This window comes from Schistocerca serialis, chromosome 6 (genome assembly GCF_023864345.2).
Source record: "Schistocerca serialis cubense isolate TAMUIC-IGC-003099 chromosome 6, iqSchSeri2.2, whole genome shotgun sequence".
Taxonomy (NCBI): domain Eukaryota; kingdom Metazoa; phylum Arthropoda; class Insecta; order Orthoptera; family Acrididae; genus Schistocerca; species Schistocerca serialis.
Window position 1 is genome coordinate 102730988 of NC_064643.1, and position 21292 is coordinate 102752279.

At 45.1% G+C, this 21292-nt stretch overlaps 2 protein-coding genes across 2 annotated transcripts in view; one reads left to right on the top strand and one right to left on the bottom strand.

Annotated features, from left to right (window-relative positions):
- Window positions 1-10065, bottom strand: part of LOC126484663 (uncharacterized) — a 46965-nt gene extending 36900 nt beyond the window's left edge. Inside the window, exon 1 of the mRNA XM_050108255.1 lies at window positions 9877-10065. Coding sequence (XP_049964212.1) covers window positions 9877-10065 — 189 coding nt within the window. The remainder of the gene's footprint in view (window positions 1-9876) is intronic.
- Window positions 1-21292, top strand: part of LOC126484399 (growth arrest-specific protein 1-like) — a 256134-nt gene that overhangs the window by 36663 nt on the left and 198179 nt on the right. The window lies entirely within an intron of this gene.

Consider the following 21292-nt stretch of genomic DNA (forward strand, 5'->3'; position numbering starts at 1 on the left):
TCGACTCTCTTTTTTAACTACTATTTTTCTTCACAGTAATAGCGCCTCTTGACGGTCTTAATTTACTTGGCACAAATGTTCCAGGTTGCCACACATGAAACGAGTTATCTCACACATTTGCGCGTCATAATAGTCCTGCCTTTGCTTAAGCTCTGTCTTCCACAGCATCTTCGACAAGAGGCTGATTTCACAACTGCATACATGTGCGTCTGGTTATTTTTCTCTGAGAATTACTACATATGTATCGATGCAGTCCGCACATATGACTAATTCTGAAACATTACATTAAAAACTTGCTTCACATGAGTGATATTTTCCTCGATTCTTCGTAACCTACTTGGGAGAAGTGGAACGCCTCCACTGCTTTTACCGAGATACGTAATTCACGTTTTGGAAAGATTTGCAGGGTAACATCGACTACCACTATGAGAAGAACTCTCTATACTTCTTTTTCCTGTAGTTCTCTTACTTTGTACAACTCGCATCTTGTACATTGTTTTCCAGAGGTACACGACGATGAACCAGAACGTTACGACCACATGATTAATAACGTTTGGTCCAGCTTCGGAAAGCAAGACAGCAGCGGTTCTACTGAGCATGGATTCCACAAGTCGTCGGTGGGGTTCTAGAGATACATTAGACGAGATGTCTACGCACGGGTCACGCAATTCCCGTGAACTACGCGATGCTGGTCAGTGGGCGCGGAGCTGGCGCTCGATAGCGTCCCAGATGAGTTCCGTCGGTTTCAGATCACGTGGATCTGGTGTCCGAGACATGAACATGACATCACTATTCTTGCCTTGTCACGCGGGCAGATATCCTGCTGCAAGGTGCGATGAAGACATGTGGGTGCCCCTCAACAATTTTGACATAGCTACAGTTGCCATGATGTCTTCAATTACTACAACTGCTCCCGTGGAAGCCCAGGTGAATGTCCTCCGTACCGGCCCCATCGGCCTATGTCTGTTGCGCAGTGCATGTTTCCAGCAACCGTCCTTCTGGATGACGGCATATCCGGATACGACGATTGACCCGGTGTAACAGGAAACGTGAGTCATCCGACCACAACCGAGGTGGAACAGTGGCTAGTGCACTGGACTCGCATTCGGGAGAACGACGGTTCAAACCCGCGTCCGGCCATCCTGATTTAGATTTTCCATGATTTCCCCTAAATCACTTATCGCAAATACCATGATGGTACCTTTGAAAGGGCACGGCCGACTTCCTTCCCCATTCTTCCCTAATCCGATGGCCTCGCTGTTTGGTCCCCCCCTCCCCCCAACCAACCAACCATCGGACCAGGTGAAACGTTTCCATTGATCCACTCTCCAGTCTCGATGACTGATCGTATTGTTGGGACAACGCAGGAACACATTGGGGATGTCTTCTGCTGAGAGCCCATGTTCAGCGCCACAGATTGCCATTACAGCGCGGGTAAGGCTCCTATCCAGTCCTTCGGCCACTTTCTGTAGATGCTCACGGCATTAGCACGCGAACGTCTTCGCTGTTTCCGAGATGGCCGTTCCCATGCACCGAGGCATAACAATCTGCCCTTCATCAGAGTCGCTTATCTCAGTGGGTTCTCACATTTGCGGCCGGAATCGTCACGAGAATGGTACTACATTCGTCTGTTCTTCACTTATACAGTGGGGGCAGAAAATTTCTGAAACACTTGTAAGGATTGCAGGCAAATTGTGCTGAGACATAAATGTTAAAAAATTCGACATGTTGCGCCGTTTTCTAGTCATGTAGCAATGAAGTTAGCCAATCAGGCCGTCGCGAGCGCAAATTCAGTTTCAGCTAATCAAACAAACCATTTGTTGGGCAACACCGCCCCTCGCAGGCCGTTTGAATGCGAGCGCTCGACGCCCCGATCGGCTAATTTGACTGCTAAATAACTCGCAAATCGAATTTTTTTCTCAACATTTATGTCTCAGTACAACCAACCCTGGAACATCCCTAGAATCATTTCCGACATTTTATGACCACCCTGTATATTCTCCTTAGCGTCCGCAACGCATTCACTTCCACGGTACGCAGGCAGTCATTATGTCTGGCTCACAAGAGTATTTGCCAGTACCCCCTTATTTTCCGCATCTCAATTTATTACAAAGTGGAACTCTCATGTGTAAAGCAGCTTCACACGCGTGATTCCTTTGGAAGTGACTTAATATGAACTAAATGTCACATTCTGATGCAATTTGTAGCTACATACAGTGGTATATGTGAATAGTGTTTGCAAAATGTGCTGCGAGAGGAGTTAGTAGTAAAAATGTAATAAATTAAAACTTCATTTCTGATGCTGAAGTTTTACTGCACGAGCAGCGAAAATGTAGTAGGCGATCAACTTTTCCCCCCTCATTATTATGTGAGAAGTGTCAGCGAGAAAAAAATTCTAAAAATTTTGAAATTATGTGTAAAGTATGTTGGACGTAGCTTAGTGCTGTCATTTTGAAATACCGGATGAGTGAAGTCTGGATAAGTTGCGTGCTGTGACGTGTGCTGCCTCAAGACATATACACAGTATCAAACATTAATGCTTCTTTAATCAACTGTTTATGTCAGCGTTTCCAACAAGTTAAATGATTATATGAAATAGTGGAAACGAAATTTCTATTTCCCCTGGAAGTCGTTAGACACGCAACTTGCAACGTGGCGCCGGCCGCGGTGGTCTCGCGGTTAAGGCGCTCAGTCCGGAACCGCGCGACTGCTACGGTCGCAGGTTCGAATCCTGCCTCGGGCATGGATGTGTGTGTGTCCTTAGGTTAGTTAGGTTTAAGTAGTTCTCAGTTCTAGGGGACTGATGACCACAGATGTTAAGTCCCATAGTGCTCAGAGCCATTTGAACCATTTTTTTTTGCAACGTGGCTGGGTGACCGCTGTAATTTGCCTCATTTCACCCTGGTAAACATTCGTTCGTAACTCACGTATGTGGTAACACTGCATGCTTCTCATTGAAGACTCTGTCGTAATGTCGTCACTGAATCTCTTATACCACCAGATAATTTTGGACTATGTGCTCACTGGAGAAAGTCTGTCTTGTTGCAAGACATTTTTTACACTTGTTTAAAAGCAAGCCTTATACAAAAAGAAAGATTACATCAGAAGCAGTTTCCTGGGTGTCCTCAGCACCGGCAATATTAAACTTATGTGGTGATACGAACATCGGTAAATCAACATTGACTGAGAAATTGTTATCTCGGAAACAGACGGTATATATTCCGTAATTTTCAGAGCTCCGATGTGGCAAATGTGAGGAGCTAGGTACGCATCATGTTACACTGTATGAGAAATTTGAAAGGCAAATGGGCGTCCTTATTCGTTATGTTGAAACATATTGTTCGTGGATGTTTAGTTACAAACCTGATATAGCAGTTACTCATTGAGATTTGGTTACATTTGTGATTAAAGAGTACGAAATCGGCGGCAAGGCACTAATTGCATGCAGATTACCATATAAAATATTCACTTTTGTTAAGCGGAGTCCGATTTGTACTCTTCGTCTCCGAATGTGTACGATGTTCCGGTGCTGTCGGATTCTAAGGCTAAATAATAGGAAATGGTTTCGTACATATAGACGTATATTGCAGTCCCTTGTAACAAATGTCGATTGTGCAAGCCAAGGGGTTTTTGTGGATGGCTTGTTGAATGTCGTAGTACTGCCAAACCATTGAGACGCGGTACACCTATGGTTCAATGGTTTAAATGGCTCTGAGCACTATGGGACTTAACTTCTGAGGTCATCAGTCCCCTAGAACTTAGAACTACTTAAAACTTCCTAACCTAAGGACATCACACACATCCGAGGCAGGATTCGAACCTGCGACCGTAGCGGTCGCACGGTTCCAGAGTGTAGCACCTAGAACCGCTAGGCCATCCCGGCCGGCTTACATCTATGGGAAACACGTTTCAATGACAACGCTACTAGACTGTCAAAAATGTTCAAATGTGTGTGAATTCCTAAGGGACCAAAATGCTGAGGTCATCGGTCCCTAGACTTACACACTGCTTACACTAACTGAAACTAACTTATGCTAAGAACAACACATACACCCATGCCCGAGGGAGGACTCGAACCTCCGGCGGGAGGGGCCTGCTAGACTGTGCACTAGGTGTTTTTTAGTGTGAGTAATGGATTAATATTCTATGGAAATCCATCTACACTGGTGTGAGTGAGTAGTTTTGAAGATATTTGATCACAAGAAACTATTTTTTAAACACTCAGAAGTGACCAGTTTTGAACGATAAGGATGTATGGCAGTGAGTATCGATAATAATAAGCGTAATAATAGATAGTGAAGAATGTGGTATTCATAGTAGTAGCTGGACAACAAGCTGTAGCAAAATTGGTATTTTTGACACCACAGAGGAAAGTGGTTTCTTTTTTTGAAAGTTGAGCTTACAATATTTGCAGGAGGACCTTCCTCTTTAGTCATTGTGACATGTAGCTTGTGGCAGTACCAACGACCCTCCTGCGTCGTTCTCCGCCTGATATTAATTACACTACTGAGCCAAAAAACTGTGACCCTGCCCGGTGTGAGAGTGAATGCCTCCTGGTGGAGTATCGGACAGGCGACGCAATAAGTAAACTATGTAAGCGGAGCGAAGACGAATAGGGAAACAGTCTATCGACGATACACACAACAAATGGTTACACTGCCCAGTCAAAAAGCAAACTACACTGCCTCGTTCGCACAGGGTAGAAAGGGCTGGCGTGGGTGGTGAGGACCTTGGGCAGTCATCAACAACTGGACTGAAACTTCCTGGCAGATTAAAACTGTGTGCCGGACCGAGACCCTAACTCGGGACCTTTGCCTTTCGCGGGCAAGTGCTCTACCAAGCACGACTCAGGCCCCGTCCCCACAGCTTTACTTCTGCCAGTACCTCGTCTCCTACCTTCCAAACTTTACAGAAGCTCTCCTGCGTGACTATGTAGTTTTGAAGATATTCGGTCACAATAAACTATTTTTTAAACAGTCAGAAGTGACCAGTTTTATACGATAAGGATGTATGGCAGAGAGTAGCGAAAGACAAAGGTCCCGAGTTCGAGTCTCGGTCCGGCACACAGTTTGAATCTGCCAGGAAGTTTCATATCAGCGCACACTCCGCTGCAGAGTGAAAATCTCATTCTGGAAACATCCCCCAGACTGTGGCTAAGCCATGTCTCCGCAATATCCTTTCTTTCAGGAGTGCTAGTTCTGCAAGGTTCGCAGGAGAGCTTCTGTAAAGTTTGGAAGGTAGGAGGCGAGGTACTGGCAGAAGTAAAGCTGTGGGGACGGGGCGTGAGTCGTGCTTGGGTAGCTCAGCCGGTAGAGCACTTGCCCGCGAAAGGCAAAGGTCCCGAGTTCGAGTCTCGGTTCGGCACACAGTTTTAATCTGCCAGGAAGTTTCATATCAGCGCACACTCCGCTGCAGAGTGAAAAATCTCATTCTGGCAACAACTGGACTACTCAAAAGGGACAGAAGAAAGCTCTCAGATGTCGGGAGAGGGGACACGGAAATCAGTGCAGTCGTTGTTGTAAAGCGCAAACGGAGCGATTTTTCTGACGTGTAAAAGGGCGTCATCATTGGCTTTCGGGCCAAAGGTCGAAGCATTTACGAAACGGCTAAGTCGCGTGCCTTTGTGGTTAAAGTCTGTGCAAGGCAAAATGGCGCTATCCAAAATTGTCGCTGGGGAAACTGTGGTGCACAATGGGCCGTACATGGCAAGGGTGGATGACAGCTGCGTAGATGTTTACGGGCGAATAGAAGTTGAGCTCACGAGCAGCTGAGTGCCTAGATGAACATAGCGCCTACCAACGGTACGTCTTCGACCGTTTAGCGAACGTTGGGCCTTCTCAACAGGCGCCTGGAACATGCATTTATGTTTAATGCTGTTCGTCGGTGCCGAAGGCTGGAATCTGTACGCCAGTACCGCAACTGCATGTCCATTGAGTCGCCTTTCAGACGAACTGCGTTTTATGCTACATCGGACACATGGCCGATGTCTTGTACGGCGGGAAACGTCTGAAAGCAAACAACCTGCAACAGTTTTTTGAAGGGTACAGATCAGAGGATGGAGCGTTATGGTGTGGGAAATGTGTTCGTGGCATTTCGGGGGTTTTCGTCATTCTGGAAGGTCCAATGGATGAACACAAGTATGCATCTATCGTTGGGGGTCATGTCCACTCGCACATGCAGTTAGTTTGTTCTCGCCGTGATGGCTACTACCAGCAGGACAACGCAACATGTACGCGGCTCGCAGTGCGTGTTTTGAGAAGCGCAAGGATGAGTTAACCGTACTGCTCTGGCCACCAAAATCCCCAGATTTAAACCCAATCGAGAATCTGTGGGACCACCTCTTGTGGAAAGAAATACAGTAACACTATACTCGACTCCGTGGCGTACCAACAACGGTAGTTGTGAAAAACAAAACTACTTCAAACAGGTTTGGACCTGCTAGTTGATAGGTCTCTATTTGCCAGAATGATAGTTGGAATCTCAGGTACTGAAGGCCTGCCATCTTATAGAAATAATGAGTGAGAAATGCAGTATCTAACCGTAGCAGTCGTAGTTAAAATGTATAAATACATAGCGCATTTGAGCCGCGCGGGATTAGCCGAGCGGTCAGGGGCGCTGCAGTCATGTGGCCTGTGCGGCTGGTCCCGGCGGAAGTTCGAGTCCTCCCTCTGGCATGGGTGTTTGTGTTTGTCCTTAGGATAATTTAGATTAAGTAGTGTGTAAGCTTAGGAACTGATGTCTTTAGCAGTCAAATCCCATAAGATTTTTTTAAAAAAATTAGCGCATTAGAACACTTGCAGCTGTAGGATAACGAATCAAAATACCGCATTGGTACAAGTAGCACACAGAAGGCGCTACATCGTTAGACGTTTGTGTAGCTGTGCCGGTGTCCGGAGTGGGGACGGAACATCTCGTGGCGTCGGATAGGCGGCCTCGTTTCCACTCGGGACGCGGCGAGTGCGCGCGGACAGCGCTTGTCATAACACGGCGCTCGCTGGCGGGCGTAAACCGCCACCCAGCTGCCCAAACAGCCGGCCGGCCCAGTTCCTGGGTGGCCGCAGCCGTATACACTCTGGGCCTCGATGGCTGGATGGCTGGTTAGCTAGTCCGGTCATTATCCCGACAGCCGGCGGTGACTTGCGGCTCCAGAAGCTGCAAGACATCCCAGGCGTAAAGTGTGGGCGCACTCGCTGTAGCGTTGTGCGGAAGCGAATGACATCGTTCGCTTACTGGCAAAAAGTGCGCCGGTTTCGATGTATCACATTCTGAATGTTTATTTTTCAAAACACATTAACAAATGCAGAAACACCATCACACCTTTCTCCTTAAAAAGTTATGTCTGGCATATTACTTGCCCCGCAACGGCCTTGCCGCAGTGGATACACCGGTTCCCGTCAGATCACCGAAGATAAGCGCCGTCGGGCGTGGCCGGCACTTGGATGGGTGACCATCCAGCCGCCATGCGCTGTTGCCGTTTTTCGGGGTGTACTCAGCCTCGTGATGCCAATTGAGGAGCTACTCGACCGAATAGTAGCGGCTTCGGTCAAGTGTACCATCATAACGACTGGGAGAGCGGTGTGCTGACCCCACGCCGCTCCTACCCGCATCCTCCTCTGAGGATGACACGGCGGTCGGATGTTCCCGGTAGGCCACTCGTGGCCTGAAGACGGAGTGCTGATATGACCTTCTCAACTTCGCTGGCATTCAGGAACACCGTCAGAGAAATTCACTATGACTAATCCACTTGCATTACGCCACCAACAGGTCCAATTTCCTCCTTTAATTCGTGGATTTTTCAGGGTTTATTGACATTCATTAGAAGATAACCTCAAAGAAAAAAGTCGTCAGGTTTTTTTCTTGTGTGTACGACTTTGAACAAGACAGTAAGGAGTGGTGGGCTACAGAAGGAGAAATGTGTAGCAAACGTATTAACACAAGAAAGAATAGATTTACTCTTATTTCTCCAGACGTATAAAGACTCATTACAAGTGATGCAACAAGAAATAGAGTACAGGCTGTACAATAGCAACTGGGATGAGACTCGCTGTCCTGAGTACAACTATGCTGTCGACTATGCGGCGTCCGTGTAGCAACACTTACTGAGGTGGCTGCAAGCGGGAGTGGGCTGGGTCCAGGGTGTATACGGCCCGGGACATCCGGGAAAAACCCGGGAATTTTTTCATCCGGGACAAATCCGGGGAAAACCCGGGAATTTCTTAGAATTCCGGGATTTTTCATTGTTTTAGATTTCAGTTAAAGTTTTGTAGGTTTGACGTGTAAGATCTGATACTCTGACAAAGAACTTTAGTCCACTACTGCTGAATAATACTGCAGCAATGAAACATTAATCAGGGAATAACACCAAAATAAAAGTTTACTTGCATAGAAAATGGGTAATTTACACAATGCACAGACCAGTTTGCCGACACCGTAAAGTGTCTAAGGCCTTAGGCCGGAGATTATGCAGTGCGTCCGTAACAACTAACGTGCATTCAATATGCGTGACGTCACAATTGTTTACATTTCTAACAGATCACCAGTAAATATTACGAATAGTGGCTTGACATGCGTTGCTTTCAAAGGAAATTTCCACTCAAGATGATTTATGTTACGTGTGAGAATGTGCAGTGAATTTCTTAAATCACAGGGCGTTATAACTCTCATTCAAAACGTAACACTTTGAGGATCAGCCATTTGAAAAATGTCGGGCCTAGAAGATAAGTCATTTATGGCACTATTTAAAATGTTACCGGCACATTTGTATTTGATATGACTTAACGTGTAACACACGCTAAAAAAAGACCGAGCTTCAAGTTAGTTTTCATATTTAATGTTGTCCTTACGTAGATAAAAAATTATGCGATCGATGGCAAAAAGTGTAATTGACCTCCAAAAAAATTGTGCATAATGTGTTACTGAGTAATGTCACAAGTCTTTTCATGCCAGAACACCTCGACTTTTCTACGCAACTGATAATCATTTTGGCACGATTTTAATTGTTAGTAGGCCTACGGACTTCCTATCATTGTAGGACTAATAACAGTGGATGCCAATAGACGATGCAATTCTCGTTCGTACATACACATCTACTTACGAGTTAACCGCTGTTGAAACGCACTTTCCTGAGTTGAGCTCGGCCTACCTTCGTAACGTACGCGCCGAGGCCTGTCTTTCTCGTAGGCCTCGTGCTCTGATTAACTGCCGTCATTCGCTAGCGAGATCACGTGACATGAGCTATGACTGGCTGACAAGAGTGCATCGCTCAACGCAATCTCTATTTTAGAGTTTCCGAAGCTACCGTGCTGTAATTTGTGGAATTTGTGTGTATACTTTCGCAATACGAAAATAAACTCTGTGCATATTGTCTTGCATCAAACATCTTTCCAAACGTTATTGTTTTTCCTGGATTTCGTTTTCTTAAGTGCTGGGACGTCCTCCGCCGGTATAAGACCTTTACGATTCAAAGGACTGATAGGTTTTACAGCTCCCTGGGAAATTATACTGTTGCTTAACACGGATGTATTTTCACCCGCTTTATACGTAATTTCATCCGGGAGAAATCGTGTTTTTAACCGGGAAATCCGGGAATTTTTTTTTCTTGTCCACGTAGACACCCTGCTGGGTCGCTGCCGCTGGTATCCTATACAGCGGCAGCAGAGGACGCTCGAAGTACAGAGCTGTTGGAGTTGTGGCTCAGCGGGCGCGCACCTTGCCTGATTGCCACACGAAAAATCGTCGAATGACGTCGACGTCATCCTATTGCAATCCCGAAGCCTCACGGACGCCTCGCCCGAGACAAAGTGGGAGGAGATGAAGGATGACGTGGGATTGAGGCTGCCAGTTCCGGCAGCGGCGTCAGCCGCCTCGCCCGTTTACTGCCCAGGTGTCTGTCAGCGACTGCCAATAGGCTGACGAGGCTGGCTGGCGGCGACGTGGCAGCCGGAAGCGCGAGCGGCCAACGTGCCCGGCGGCTGCAATCCGCCGGCTGACGCGTATGGATGGCCGCGGGCCGTCCTTGCGCCGACAGGGCAGGCGGGTGGGGTAGGAGCAGCGGCGCTGACGCATTCCGCGCACGGCCGGAAGCGGGCGGCGGCGTCGCGACCGCAAATCATCGCCAGCGCCGCTGCTTCCTGCTGCTCCCGCCCCCGCCTTCTCCTCTCCTCTCCTCTCCTCTCCCGTGCTCTCCTGCCCTGTCACAATCTAGTACTTAAAGCCGTGTCACTCTCTGCTGCCAAAGTTGTTACCGTCTGTCAGACGCAGCGACATTAGGGCTCCAAGCAGCGAGAAAGCAGACAGTCAAACGCGTTATAAGGATCGTTGTGCTGGGAGAAGAGCCAACACCGTGTTACTAGAGGAGGCCGAAATGCACGCGTTTTAGCTCACGCAGGCTGGCGTGAGGAGGGAAGGACTACACTGACGTGAGGTCTGGAACATGCGAAGGAATTAGAATTCAGAAAACGGACGTACTTAGTTTGATACTTAACTTTAATCCATTAATGATGAACGTCGCTCTTGACGGTACATTAGTCACAATTTTATCTGTTCAGAAGACATACTAACTGAATATGGCGCCTTGCTAGGTCGTAGCAAATGACGTAGCTGAAGGCTATGCTAACCTGTCGTCTCTGCAAATGAGAGCGTCTGCAGACAGTGACCCATCGCTAGCAAAGTCGGCTGTACAACTGGGGCGAGTGCTAGGGAGTCTCTCTAGACTGGACCTGCCGTGTGGCGGCGCTCGGTTTGCAATCACTGACAGTGGCGACACGCGGGTCCGACGATACTAACGGACCGCGGCCGATTTAAAGGCTACCACCTAGCAAGTGTGGTGTCTGGCGGCGACACCACAAGGATAGTGTTTGGTTTTCATCCCCTTTCCACGATATACCGAAGCGCCAAAGAAACTAGTACAGACATGATGCATATTCAAATGCAGAGATATGAAAACAGGCAGAGTACGGTGCTGCGGTCGGCAACACCTATATAAGAAAGTGTGTGGCGCAGTTGTTAGATCGGTTACTGCTGCTACAATGCCATGTTATAAATATTGAGCCGGACGAAGTGGCCGAGCGGTTCTAACCGCTGTAGTCTGGAACCGCGAGACCGCTACGGTCGCAGGTTCGAATCCTCCCTCGGGCATGTATATGTGTGATGTCCTTAGGTTAGTTAGATTTAAATCTAAGTCTAGGGGACCGATGACCTCAGATGTTAAGTCCCATAGTGCTTAGAGCCATTTATAAATATTTAAGTGAGTTTGAACGTGGTGTTATAGTCGGCGCACAAGGTAGCGATGAAATGGGGATTTTTCACCTGGATCCATTCATGTCCATTATGCATTCCGACGGACTTGGGCAGTTCCAGCGACACCCCACACGTCCAGCATTCCTACAGAGTGTCTCCAGGATCAGTCTTCCGAGGTTAAACTCTTCCTCTGGCCACCAAACACCCCAAACGCGAACATTATTGAGCATATCTGGGATGCCTCGCTCTTCTTCCTACTGTCATGGACTTTGTTTAAATAAAGACCTATTTTCTTAGCGTCTTCCATTACGACACTCCCCATTTTCTCCAGGTCTTCCACGTTCTTCCCTATCAGCACAATATCATCCACTAAAGCCAGGACATTTCTATGCTGACTCCTGCACTTTCACATGTTACTCCCCTCAGGTTTATGTTGAGGGCCAAATTGAACAGGGTTGGTGACATACTCGTAATATCTCCCCCTGTTTTGCTACGGATCCCAGTCTTCAAAAATGCTTGCTGAAATGTGTGCTCCAAACTACCTGTACCTGCCCCAGCATTGCGCTCAGTCGTCAGACCTGCCACAAATCGCCACCCATCCTATTTTACACAGCATCTAACTTCCACGTTTTGTGATTGGGCGTAGGCGTGCAACATCTTGCCGCGTATTCGTGATTTCGCCTTCCACCTAAGAACATCACACACGTCCATGCCCGAGACAGGATTCGAACCTGCGACCGTAGCAGTCGCGTGGTTCCGGACTGAAGCGCCTAGAACCAGTCGGTCACAACGGCCGGCGCTTATTCACTTCCTACGAGGCGAAAAACTTCTCCTGTGCATTCCAAAATTATCTGTACTAAGCATCCTAAGGACAAAACATGGTTCAAATGGCTCTGAGTACTACGCGACTTAACTTCTGAGGTCATCAATCGCCTAGAACTTAGAACTAATTAAACCTAACTAACCTAAGGACATCATACACATCCATGCCCGAGGCAGGATTCGAACCTGCGACCGTAGCGGTCGCTCTGTTCCTGACTGTAGCGCCTAGAACCGCACGGCCACTCCGGCCGGCATCCTAAGGACATTTTCTCCCTCTGACTCCAATGAAGGTAACTTAGCAGATCTCATCCCACATTGTCTACGTCCTGACTGCGTCATGCAGGCCATATCTTCGTTCGAAGTTGATTATAGCACCTGCCCTGGGACGGGACACAAGCATAGAAGGCTGTTAAAGCCCACTCTAAAATGTTAAACTGTGACACGCTGACAGTATGAACAAAATTACGTGTGGCACTGTAAGCAGACCCGTGCTGCTTCACAACATGTGAGTACGAACCATGTGGCGAACCCGAAAACAGTAGTCCACTGCACTGACACAGGAATAAAAACTTCACCCACAGTATACACAGAAGCGAATCGCTCGTGTAGCCAGCGTGTGATTGTATTACGACATCGGTGAAAAGAGACAAGAGCATACTAACCGCCAGACCATATCAATACCATTGGTAGGACAGAACATTTAACAGGGTGGCTGGCAAAGTACAGCGAAAACTTGCAATGATTTAACGTGCTTCATTAAGTCATTAACGCTAGAGTAACAACAGCGTAACTGGTACGTAAGTGGGTCCTATTTTCAGTGGCGTCGCAACTTGTGCTCACTACACGCGACAGCCAGTCGCCGAGCGCGCTGAGCAGGCGTTTGCTTACATTAGGCTGAAGTTTGTGACGATCGGAGTACAGTGCGGTGGCGCGCCCGCGGACGCACACACCTGTCCGTATGTCGAACCTCTCATCTCCTGTCGGACGCAATCCTGGCGGCGTCGTAAAGTCCTTCCTGTTTAAAAATAAAAGGAGAAGTGAGGGTTGCTCGCGTGTAGCGCCTTTTATTGTCCGCGAGGCGATAGCGTCAAGTAAACACCCTCGCCGCCCTCGACGTTTCTTGCCGGACGCAATAAAGACTTGTGGCCATTACAGTGAAGCGCCGCCGACAAAACTGACGAGTATTTATATTTCCTGGAACACGGTTACAAAATTGGTAGTTAGCCCAATTAAATTAATGTGGGTAATGGAAGCTAAATGCCGGCTGTTGAGTGTTCCGGTAACTGCCGTTTTTAATTGCCTTGCCGATCGTAAACAGCTTTCCTGGCTGCTGCTAACCTCTCATTTATTACGCTGGAATGCATCGTTCTTTATTTCCGCGCCAGGTGTGCTCGTGAGCCGTGAAATTTACACCCCCAACGTGGGCTTCGTCTTACATTTTCTTCTTTGGCTGTTAATTTTGATTCGCTTGTACGACCTTGGTTCTGAGTAAACGCTGTTTTCATCGGTACTCTTTTGTTCCCTTCTCGTGGTTACCATTTCAGGATCTGACCTTGAGAAGTATGTTCTAGCTAGAGATAGGCAGACTCGTTCATCTTAGGGAACCGGTTCACTGGTCCTTTTCGTTTACAGCTCCATGTCTTAATCTAATGATATAGTGCTCCATGTCAGAACCATGTGACCAGTAATTAAAAATAAAACCATTATTTTTATTAAAAATTGTAATTATATATCTATTGATTAACATTTCAATTTGTTTATACATATATGTAATTTAAATAAAGTTAAAAAACAGTTGCTACAAGTGGGACTAGAACCAGAGATTTTACTATTACGAAACTTTTTTCCATCTGAATTTTGGTTGCGTTTCTCCAGCGCTACAGTCTGGAACCGCGCAACCGCTACGGTCGCAGGTTCGAATCCTGCCTCGGGCATGGATGTGTGTAACGTCCTTAGGTTAGTTATATTTAAGTAGTTCTAAGTTCTAGGGGACTGATGACCTCAGAAGTTAAGTCCCATAGTGCTCAGAGCCATTTGAACAATTTTTTTTTCTCCAGCAATTCTGCAGGTGTGTCGCGTGATATCTCTCAGATTCCATCGATGAACATTTCACTCCGTTTCTTTTATCACACAAGGGGGCCATTCCCCTGACTGAACACACGGAGCTACTATGCCGGCACACAGCTTCTGGTGCCTAGGGTGACGTTCACGAATTGTTTTTACTTAACAGAGCTCAGGAATCTTGCAGGATTCAAAGCCGAATAATGGAGACTTTTGAGAATTGCTTTAGGAAATTGATGTTCATGCAACGACTTTCAAACCCTATAAATGCAAATAAAGTTGAAGAGGACCAGTATGTAAGGTCCTCATGTTAGGTAAATATTGCACATACGTTGAACTAAAGTGGAATTATAGAAGTTTCGAAATTAGAGGTATAAGTTAAATGAGCGAAACGTATTTGAACTGATACCTAGTACGAGTGGTCACACTGGCCTTTAATCCCTTCAAAGGATTATCCTGTTGTTCCAGAGAGGCTTAACAGTGAAATGGTACAGGGAGCTAACTTGACGAATTAGTTTAAATTCATTTTAAATTTTTATTTTTTCAACAATTACTAGGAGATGTCCACATATAAACTTAAATATTGCAGTTGATAAACATTGCACGTAAATCGTAAATCTGTAGTTAGGGCCAGCCGGAGTGGCCGTGCGGTTCTAGGCGCTACATTCTGGAATCGAGCGACCGCTACGGCCGCAGGTTCGAATCCTGCCTCGGGCATGGATGTGTGTGATGTCCTTAGGTTAGTTAGGTTTAATTAGTTTTAAGTTCTAGGCGACTAATGACCTCAGAAGTTAAGTCGCACAGTGCTCAGAGCCATTTGAACCATTTTTTTTTTTTTTTTTTTTTTTTTTTGTAGTTAACAACACTATATTCCGAAACCAGCATATCAAAAAACGAGTTCCACTGAATGGAACATCTTTTGTTAATTTTAGTGTATAGTTATTAAAATTAACAAATGATCAGTTGTGGGTGCTGATGAACAGTGTACACAAACAACTGAAAGTCAGTATTTTGACAACAGTTTGAAATTGAAGAAGAACAGGCGATAGCAATGAACGAAAGGAACTACAGCTGAACGAAGAACGGTGCAGCTGGAACGAGGAACGACTGGTCATCCGAGAAAGAACGACATTATTCGAGTGACATCAAGGCAGGAATGAGAAACGGCGGAAGTGAAACAAGGAACGAAACTGACCGAATGACACCGAGGCGGGAACGAGGAATGGCGGAACTGGAAAGAGGAATGAGAACAAAAGAATGACAGCGAGGTGGGAATGAAGAACGGGAACGAGGAATGAAATGTGCTGAAGGACACAGATGCGGGGTGGAGGAATGACCGAACTGGAACGAGGAACTAGACTGGCTGAGTAACAGCGAGACGGGAATGAGGAATGGCAGAAATGGAACGAGAAATGAAACAGTTTTAACGACAAAGACGTGCCAAAGAGGAATGGCTGAACTGGGACGAGGAACGAGACAAACCGAAAAAAATTGAGGTGGGAATGAGGAATGGTGGAACTGGGAAGAAGAACGAGACAAAAGGAATGAGTCCGAGGCAGCAGCGAGGAACGGCAGAACTGGAACAAGGAATGAAACGGACAGAACGACACAGGTGTGGGAAAGAGGAACGGCCGAACTGGAACGAGCAACTAGACCGACGGTACGACACCGAGAATGGAACGAGCAATGGCGGACTAGGAACGAGAGTGAGGCGGGGATGAGACCAACCTGAAGGTAATGCTGAATGATCATCCCGTAGAAGTCGTCCTTCCGTTAGGTTTAGTGGAGCGTTACTCTGGAGTCATATCTTTGGTGCAGTGGGTGCAAGGATGCAAATGGGAAAATTCTGTGAGCAATCCTAGTGGATTAGAATACAAGCAGTGCAGCCTTCGGGGCTGCACTTAAATGAAATCTTGGAAAGTGCATTTAAATACGGAGTATTACAGATGATTTTATGCGCCATTGTATAGTATGATGTTTTCTGAAAAATTGATCCAGCAAAGTTAGTACCCCTACTGGAATGGCTTAAACAATTTTTTTTAAAGTACAGAGATGTGTGTGTCTTGTCGCCCATCAAGGTCATTTATCTGTAGAGCGCTGCATTTATTTACAACTTACGATTAAAAGTTAACTAATCTAAAAGCTACAAAGCACACGTAGCTGAAAATAGTATTGTATAACAGGCAGTTATGACAAGCAAATTCACAAGAGTCGTAAATGAGGTATTATTTCGCAAGAAGCTATTTATTTGCATGAGACAATGCTGTTGACTGGCGACTCCATGGAATTCTGTGTGCACAACGACCATATATGTTAAATTAAAACAAAAGTCAGCGTTGGCCGATATATTGATGTTTTATTGATGGCAGAATCTATTTTCGATCACATACTGCTCATCTTCAGTGCTGATATGTACAAATTAAACTCAGACACTGGTATCAAGTTATTGATAACTTGATACGAGTGTCTGAGTTACTGATAACTTGATACGAGTGTCTGAGTTATTGATAACTTGATACCAGTGTCTGAGTTTAATTTGTACATATCAGCACTGAAGATGATCACTATGTGATCGAAAATCGATTCTGCTATCAATAAAACACTGGTATCAAGTTATTGATAACTTGATACCAGTGTCTGAGTTATTGATAACTTGATACCAGTGTCTGAGTTATTGATAACTTGATACCAGTGTCTGAGTTATTGTTAACTTGATACCAGTGTCTGAGTTTAATTTGTACATATCAGCACTGAAGATGATCTGTATGTGATCGAAAATCGATTCTGCTATCAATAAAACACTGGTATCAAGTTATTGATAACTTGATACCAGTGTCTGAGTTATTGATAACTTGATACCAGTGTCTGAGTTATTGATAACTTGATACCAGTGTCTGAGTTATTGATAACTTGATACCAGTGTCTGAGTTTAATTTGTACATATCAGCACTGAAGATGATCTGTATGTGATCGAAAATCGATTCTGCTATCAATAAAACACTGGTATCAAGTTATTGATAACTTGATACCAGTGTCTGAGTTATTGATAACTTGATACCAGTGTCTGAGTTATTGATAACTTGATACCAGTGTCTGAGTTATTGATAACTTGATACCAGTGTCTGAGTTATTGATAACTTGATACCAGTGTCTGAGTTTAATTTGTACATATCAGCACTGAAGATGATCTCTATGTGATCGAAAATCGATTCTGATATCAATAAAACACTGGTATCAAGTTATTGATAACTTGATACCAGTGTCTGAGTTATTGATAACTTGATACCAGTGTCTGAGTTACTGATAACTTGATACCAGTGTCTGAGTTATTGATAACTTGATACCAGTGTCTGAGTTATTGATAACTTGATACCAGTGTCTGAGTTATTGATAACTTGATACCAGTGTCTGAGTTTAATTTGTACATATCAGCACTGAAGATGATCATTATGTGATCGAAAATCGATTCTGCCATCAGTAAAACATCAATATTACGGCCAACGCTGACCTTTCTTTTAATTTTAATGAGACAATGCTGTCATGCTCCTCAGATCGCTACAGCATAGTTGAGGCTTTCGGACAAGGACACTTATCATGCTGGAAGATGCCAGTGCCGTCGGAGAAGACATGAAGCACGGAGAGATTCAGGTGGTCGACAGTGATCTTCACGCAGTCCACAGCTGTCACGATGTCTTCGCTTGCTGTCAGAGGGTCCATGGTTCACGCCTCCCGGCGCTACTGGCCTGCACCCGGGGCTCCGTGCATTTTCAAGCAACTGAATGACGTCGTCGCCGGACACGACTGTAGACCCAGTGTAACGAAAAACGTGACTCAACCAACCAAGCGAGATATTTCTGTTGATCCACAGTCCACGTTGATACCGTGCCCGCTGCGATCGTAACAAATGATGTAGGTCTTGTTTGCTACGGAGCCCAGTGTTCAAAAATGCTTGCTGAAATGTGTGCTCCAAAATATCTGTACCTGCACCAGCATTGCACTCAGTCCTCAGACCTGCCACAAATCGCCACCTATCCTGTTTTACAGAGCTTCTAACTTCCAAGTCCTGTGATCGGGCTTAGGCGTGCGTAGATGCTCACGACGGTAGCACGAGGACATCTAAACAGCTTCACCGTTTCCGAGATGATCGTTCCAAGCACCGGACTATAACTAGCTGCCCTTTTCCAACGTCGCTTATGTCTGTGGGTTTCCTCATTTGCCGCGCCTATCGTTGCATAGAATGATTCCCATTTCTGTCTGCTCTCTTATACTGCTTACTTTCTTTGACGCACCAGATGCCTACAGTGGCACGTGGCTGCATTCAGTCTCCTGGTGGACAGCGGTGTAATGTTTTGGCTCATCAGCGTATGTTAATACATGCAGTACTGCAGAGTCATTGTTCCCAAAATAGAAGTTGTTGTGTAGTCGTACGTGCTTTCTTTATTCGGCATCGAAATGCAGATGTGGCGTTTCACTGACGTAATTAAAGCTCATCGGAAGGGAGCAGTATACACATTCACAAGAGCAATGTGGGTCATGCCGCATCGTTTCCAAAATCTTTGTCACAGATTGGTTCAGTATTGGGTTGTGCACCATTATGTGGCCGGATGCTTCTGACTCATCTGTCTGAAGTGCTAAATGGCGCAACGAATTTCTCGGACTACTTTACAAGGCCTATTTCGGCTAAAACGGTTACGCCACACGGTAAAGTCTGAACAACGGCTCGCAGCGCAACGTCGAACATACTGCTTTATGTGCAACACACTTTATTGTTATATTCAAAACTACATATGCTCAGATTACAAATATCGGTCACCCCACTAAATAAGGAAACAGGTCGCTCTGGAGCACAGCAGACTGTGTAGAACTGGTGCCAGTCATCTGACCCTCCGCTGCTGCCGAAATTCATGGCAGTGAAATGTGTATGTGCCACTAGGTTCTATGATTGGTTGGTTGGTTTGTTAGTTAATTAGTTACATAGTCTTATCGAAATTACGTGGAACGAGTCACTTTACACGATATGTATACATTATTAATTTTAACATTTATGATCATATTATTTTTAAGTCCTACTCTAGGGTGACCAAATTATTTTCGGTGAAAACCGGGACACATTCACCCGGGTGCCAACGGACACCTCATTTCACGTGTACCCAGGTTTCTTAATTTTAAATATTAATGTTTTGTTGATACGTTTTGTTAACCCGATTATTATAACTAATAAGAGGATACAAAAGATTGATATAACCTAGATTATCTGTATAATTAATGACATTTAATAAACGTATACAGTAATAAAGAAATGTATTACGATTTTACAAAATTTTACAGCCATTCAACTTTTAATCAATTAATATTGACATGAGCTTTAATATTACTGAGCACTTGTAAATGGAATTGACTGTCCTTGAAGAAAAGCGTATTTTTCACTGCCTCCAGCCATCTTGATCATGTCTTTGTTCTTTGAGACACAGTGATAAAACTCGGCACAATCCATTTTGTAGTTGTACAGGATCTGCAGGATTGCTTCAAGAGAGTCCACCTCCATTCTGTTTCTTCCATCAGTCCACTGGATATTCATGAACGAAAATACTCTTTCCACATTAGCATTATGGGCTGGGATTGCAAATAAATACCTTGCAATTATTACCAACTCAGAGTAATGCTGAAGACAGTCACAGCTTTTAAAAAAAACTCATCCACTTCTCATGACATTCCAATGGTGTTTTTTTTTCATCATTCCACTTGTGAAGACTTTCTTCAACAAAATTTGTCAGTATGCCGAACTGATCAAAGAGAATGGAATCATCGATTTCAATCTCTTTACTCTTCAAATAAGAAACGGTCTCTTCAACACTTTCCCATTTTGGCACTCTCTTCAGTAACATCCAATAAAACACCGGCGATGAGGGTACATATGAGAAAAAACTATTGCAGTTTGTCTGACAAAACATCAATTACTGCACTGTTCTGACAATGAGTGTGTGAGTAAGTGGCTGGACGGTTTCATAGCTCTGTTACAATAATACAACTTACTACTTGTTGGCCAAAGTACCGCTTAAAGTAAATTATTGCCTGAGTGTATCGATACTGATACTGTGATTACTAGTATGGGACAATGGAGGTTTTGGACAAATAAGCTAAAATATATTAATTTATTGTGTTTTATTTCCTTTAATATAGCGAAGTCCCAAAAATTTGAGAAAGTTTCACGAAATATATTTAAAAACTAAATTCCGGGACTTTTGAGCGTCCCGAAACAAATTTTCGGGACACCGGAACACAGGGATGAAAACCGGGACAATCCCGGTTTTCCGGGACGTTTGGTCACCCTACCCTACTCACGTAACTACAGCTGCCAGCTTTTAATAAAAATTGGTCTGTGGAATAGAAGGACTTGTCCGGAAGAAATGATTTTAGGTCAGATTGAATACTTGCTTCGCTACCTATAAGACATTTTATGTTATTCGGCAAACGATGTTGATGCATATTCAACTCCTTTTTTAGCCACTGACAGCTTTAGTAAAGGTAATTTTTGTTGTAATGTTGTAATGACTCCGCAATTTTTCTCAAATTGCTCTGATTTATTTATGACGAATCTCATTAGCGAGCATACATAGTGGTATAGATATTATGAAGGTGTTATTAAAATAGCTGATTCCTTGAAGTCATACCTACAAGATGACTGCAGGTTAATACCACATATTATTGTTATGTAAATTGAAGGCGGAGGGGGGAGAAAGGAAAGGAGAAGGAAGGAACTGTTAATGACAGCTGCGTCGGGAATTTATGCGGAATCAGCAGCGACGAGTGAAAATGTCTGACGGACAAGGATTCAAAACCGGAATCTCCTGTTTTCTGGGCAGTTGCGTTAAGCACTACGTCATCCGGACACGCTGTTTATTGTAACTGTGTGGACTGTCGTAGCGCGCCTCCCGGACGAGTCACATTTGCACACAGCGCTGCCTATGCACAGTACTCGTCCATGTCCCCCATGCTCGCTGTATTAAGATTCCCGCAGGATGTCGAACCTAGTCGTGCACGCACACTGAAGGTGGTGGATTCATTGCCCATCGAGGTGAACCAGTTATATGAACGTGTGGTGTCTGTCCTTTTGGACATGTCTGAAAGGACAGACACCGTTCATTCATATAAGATATTATTGTTATTTCTC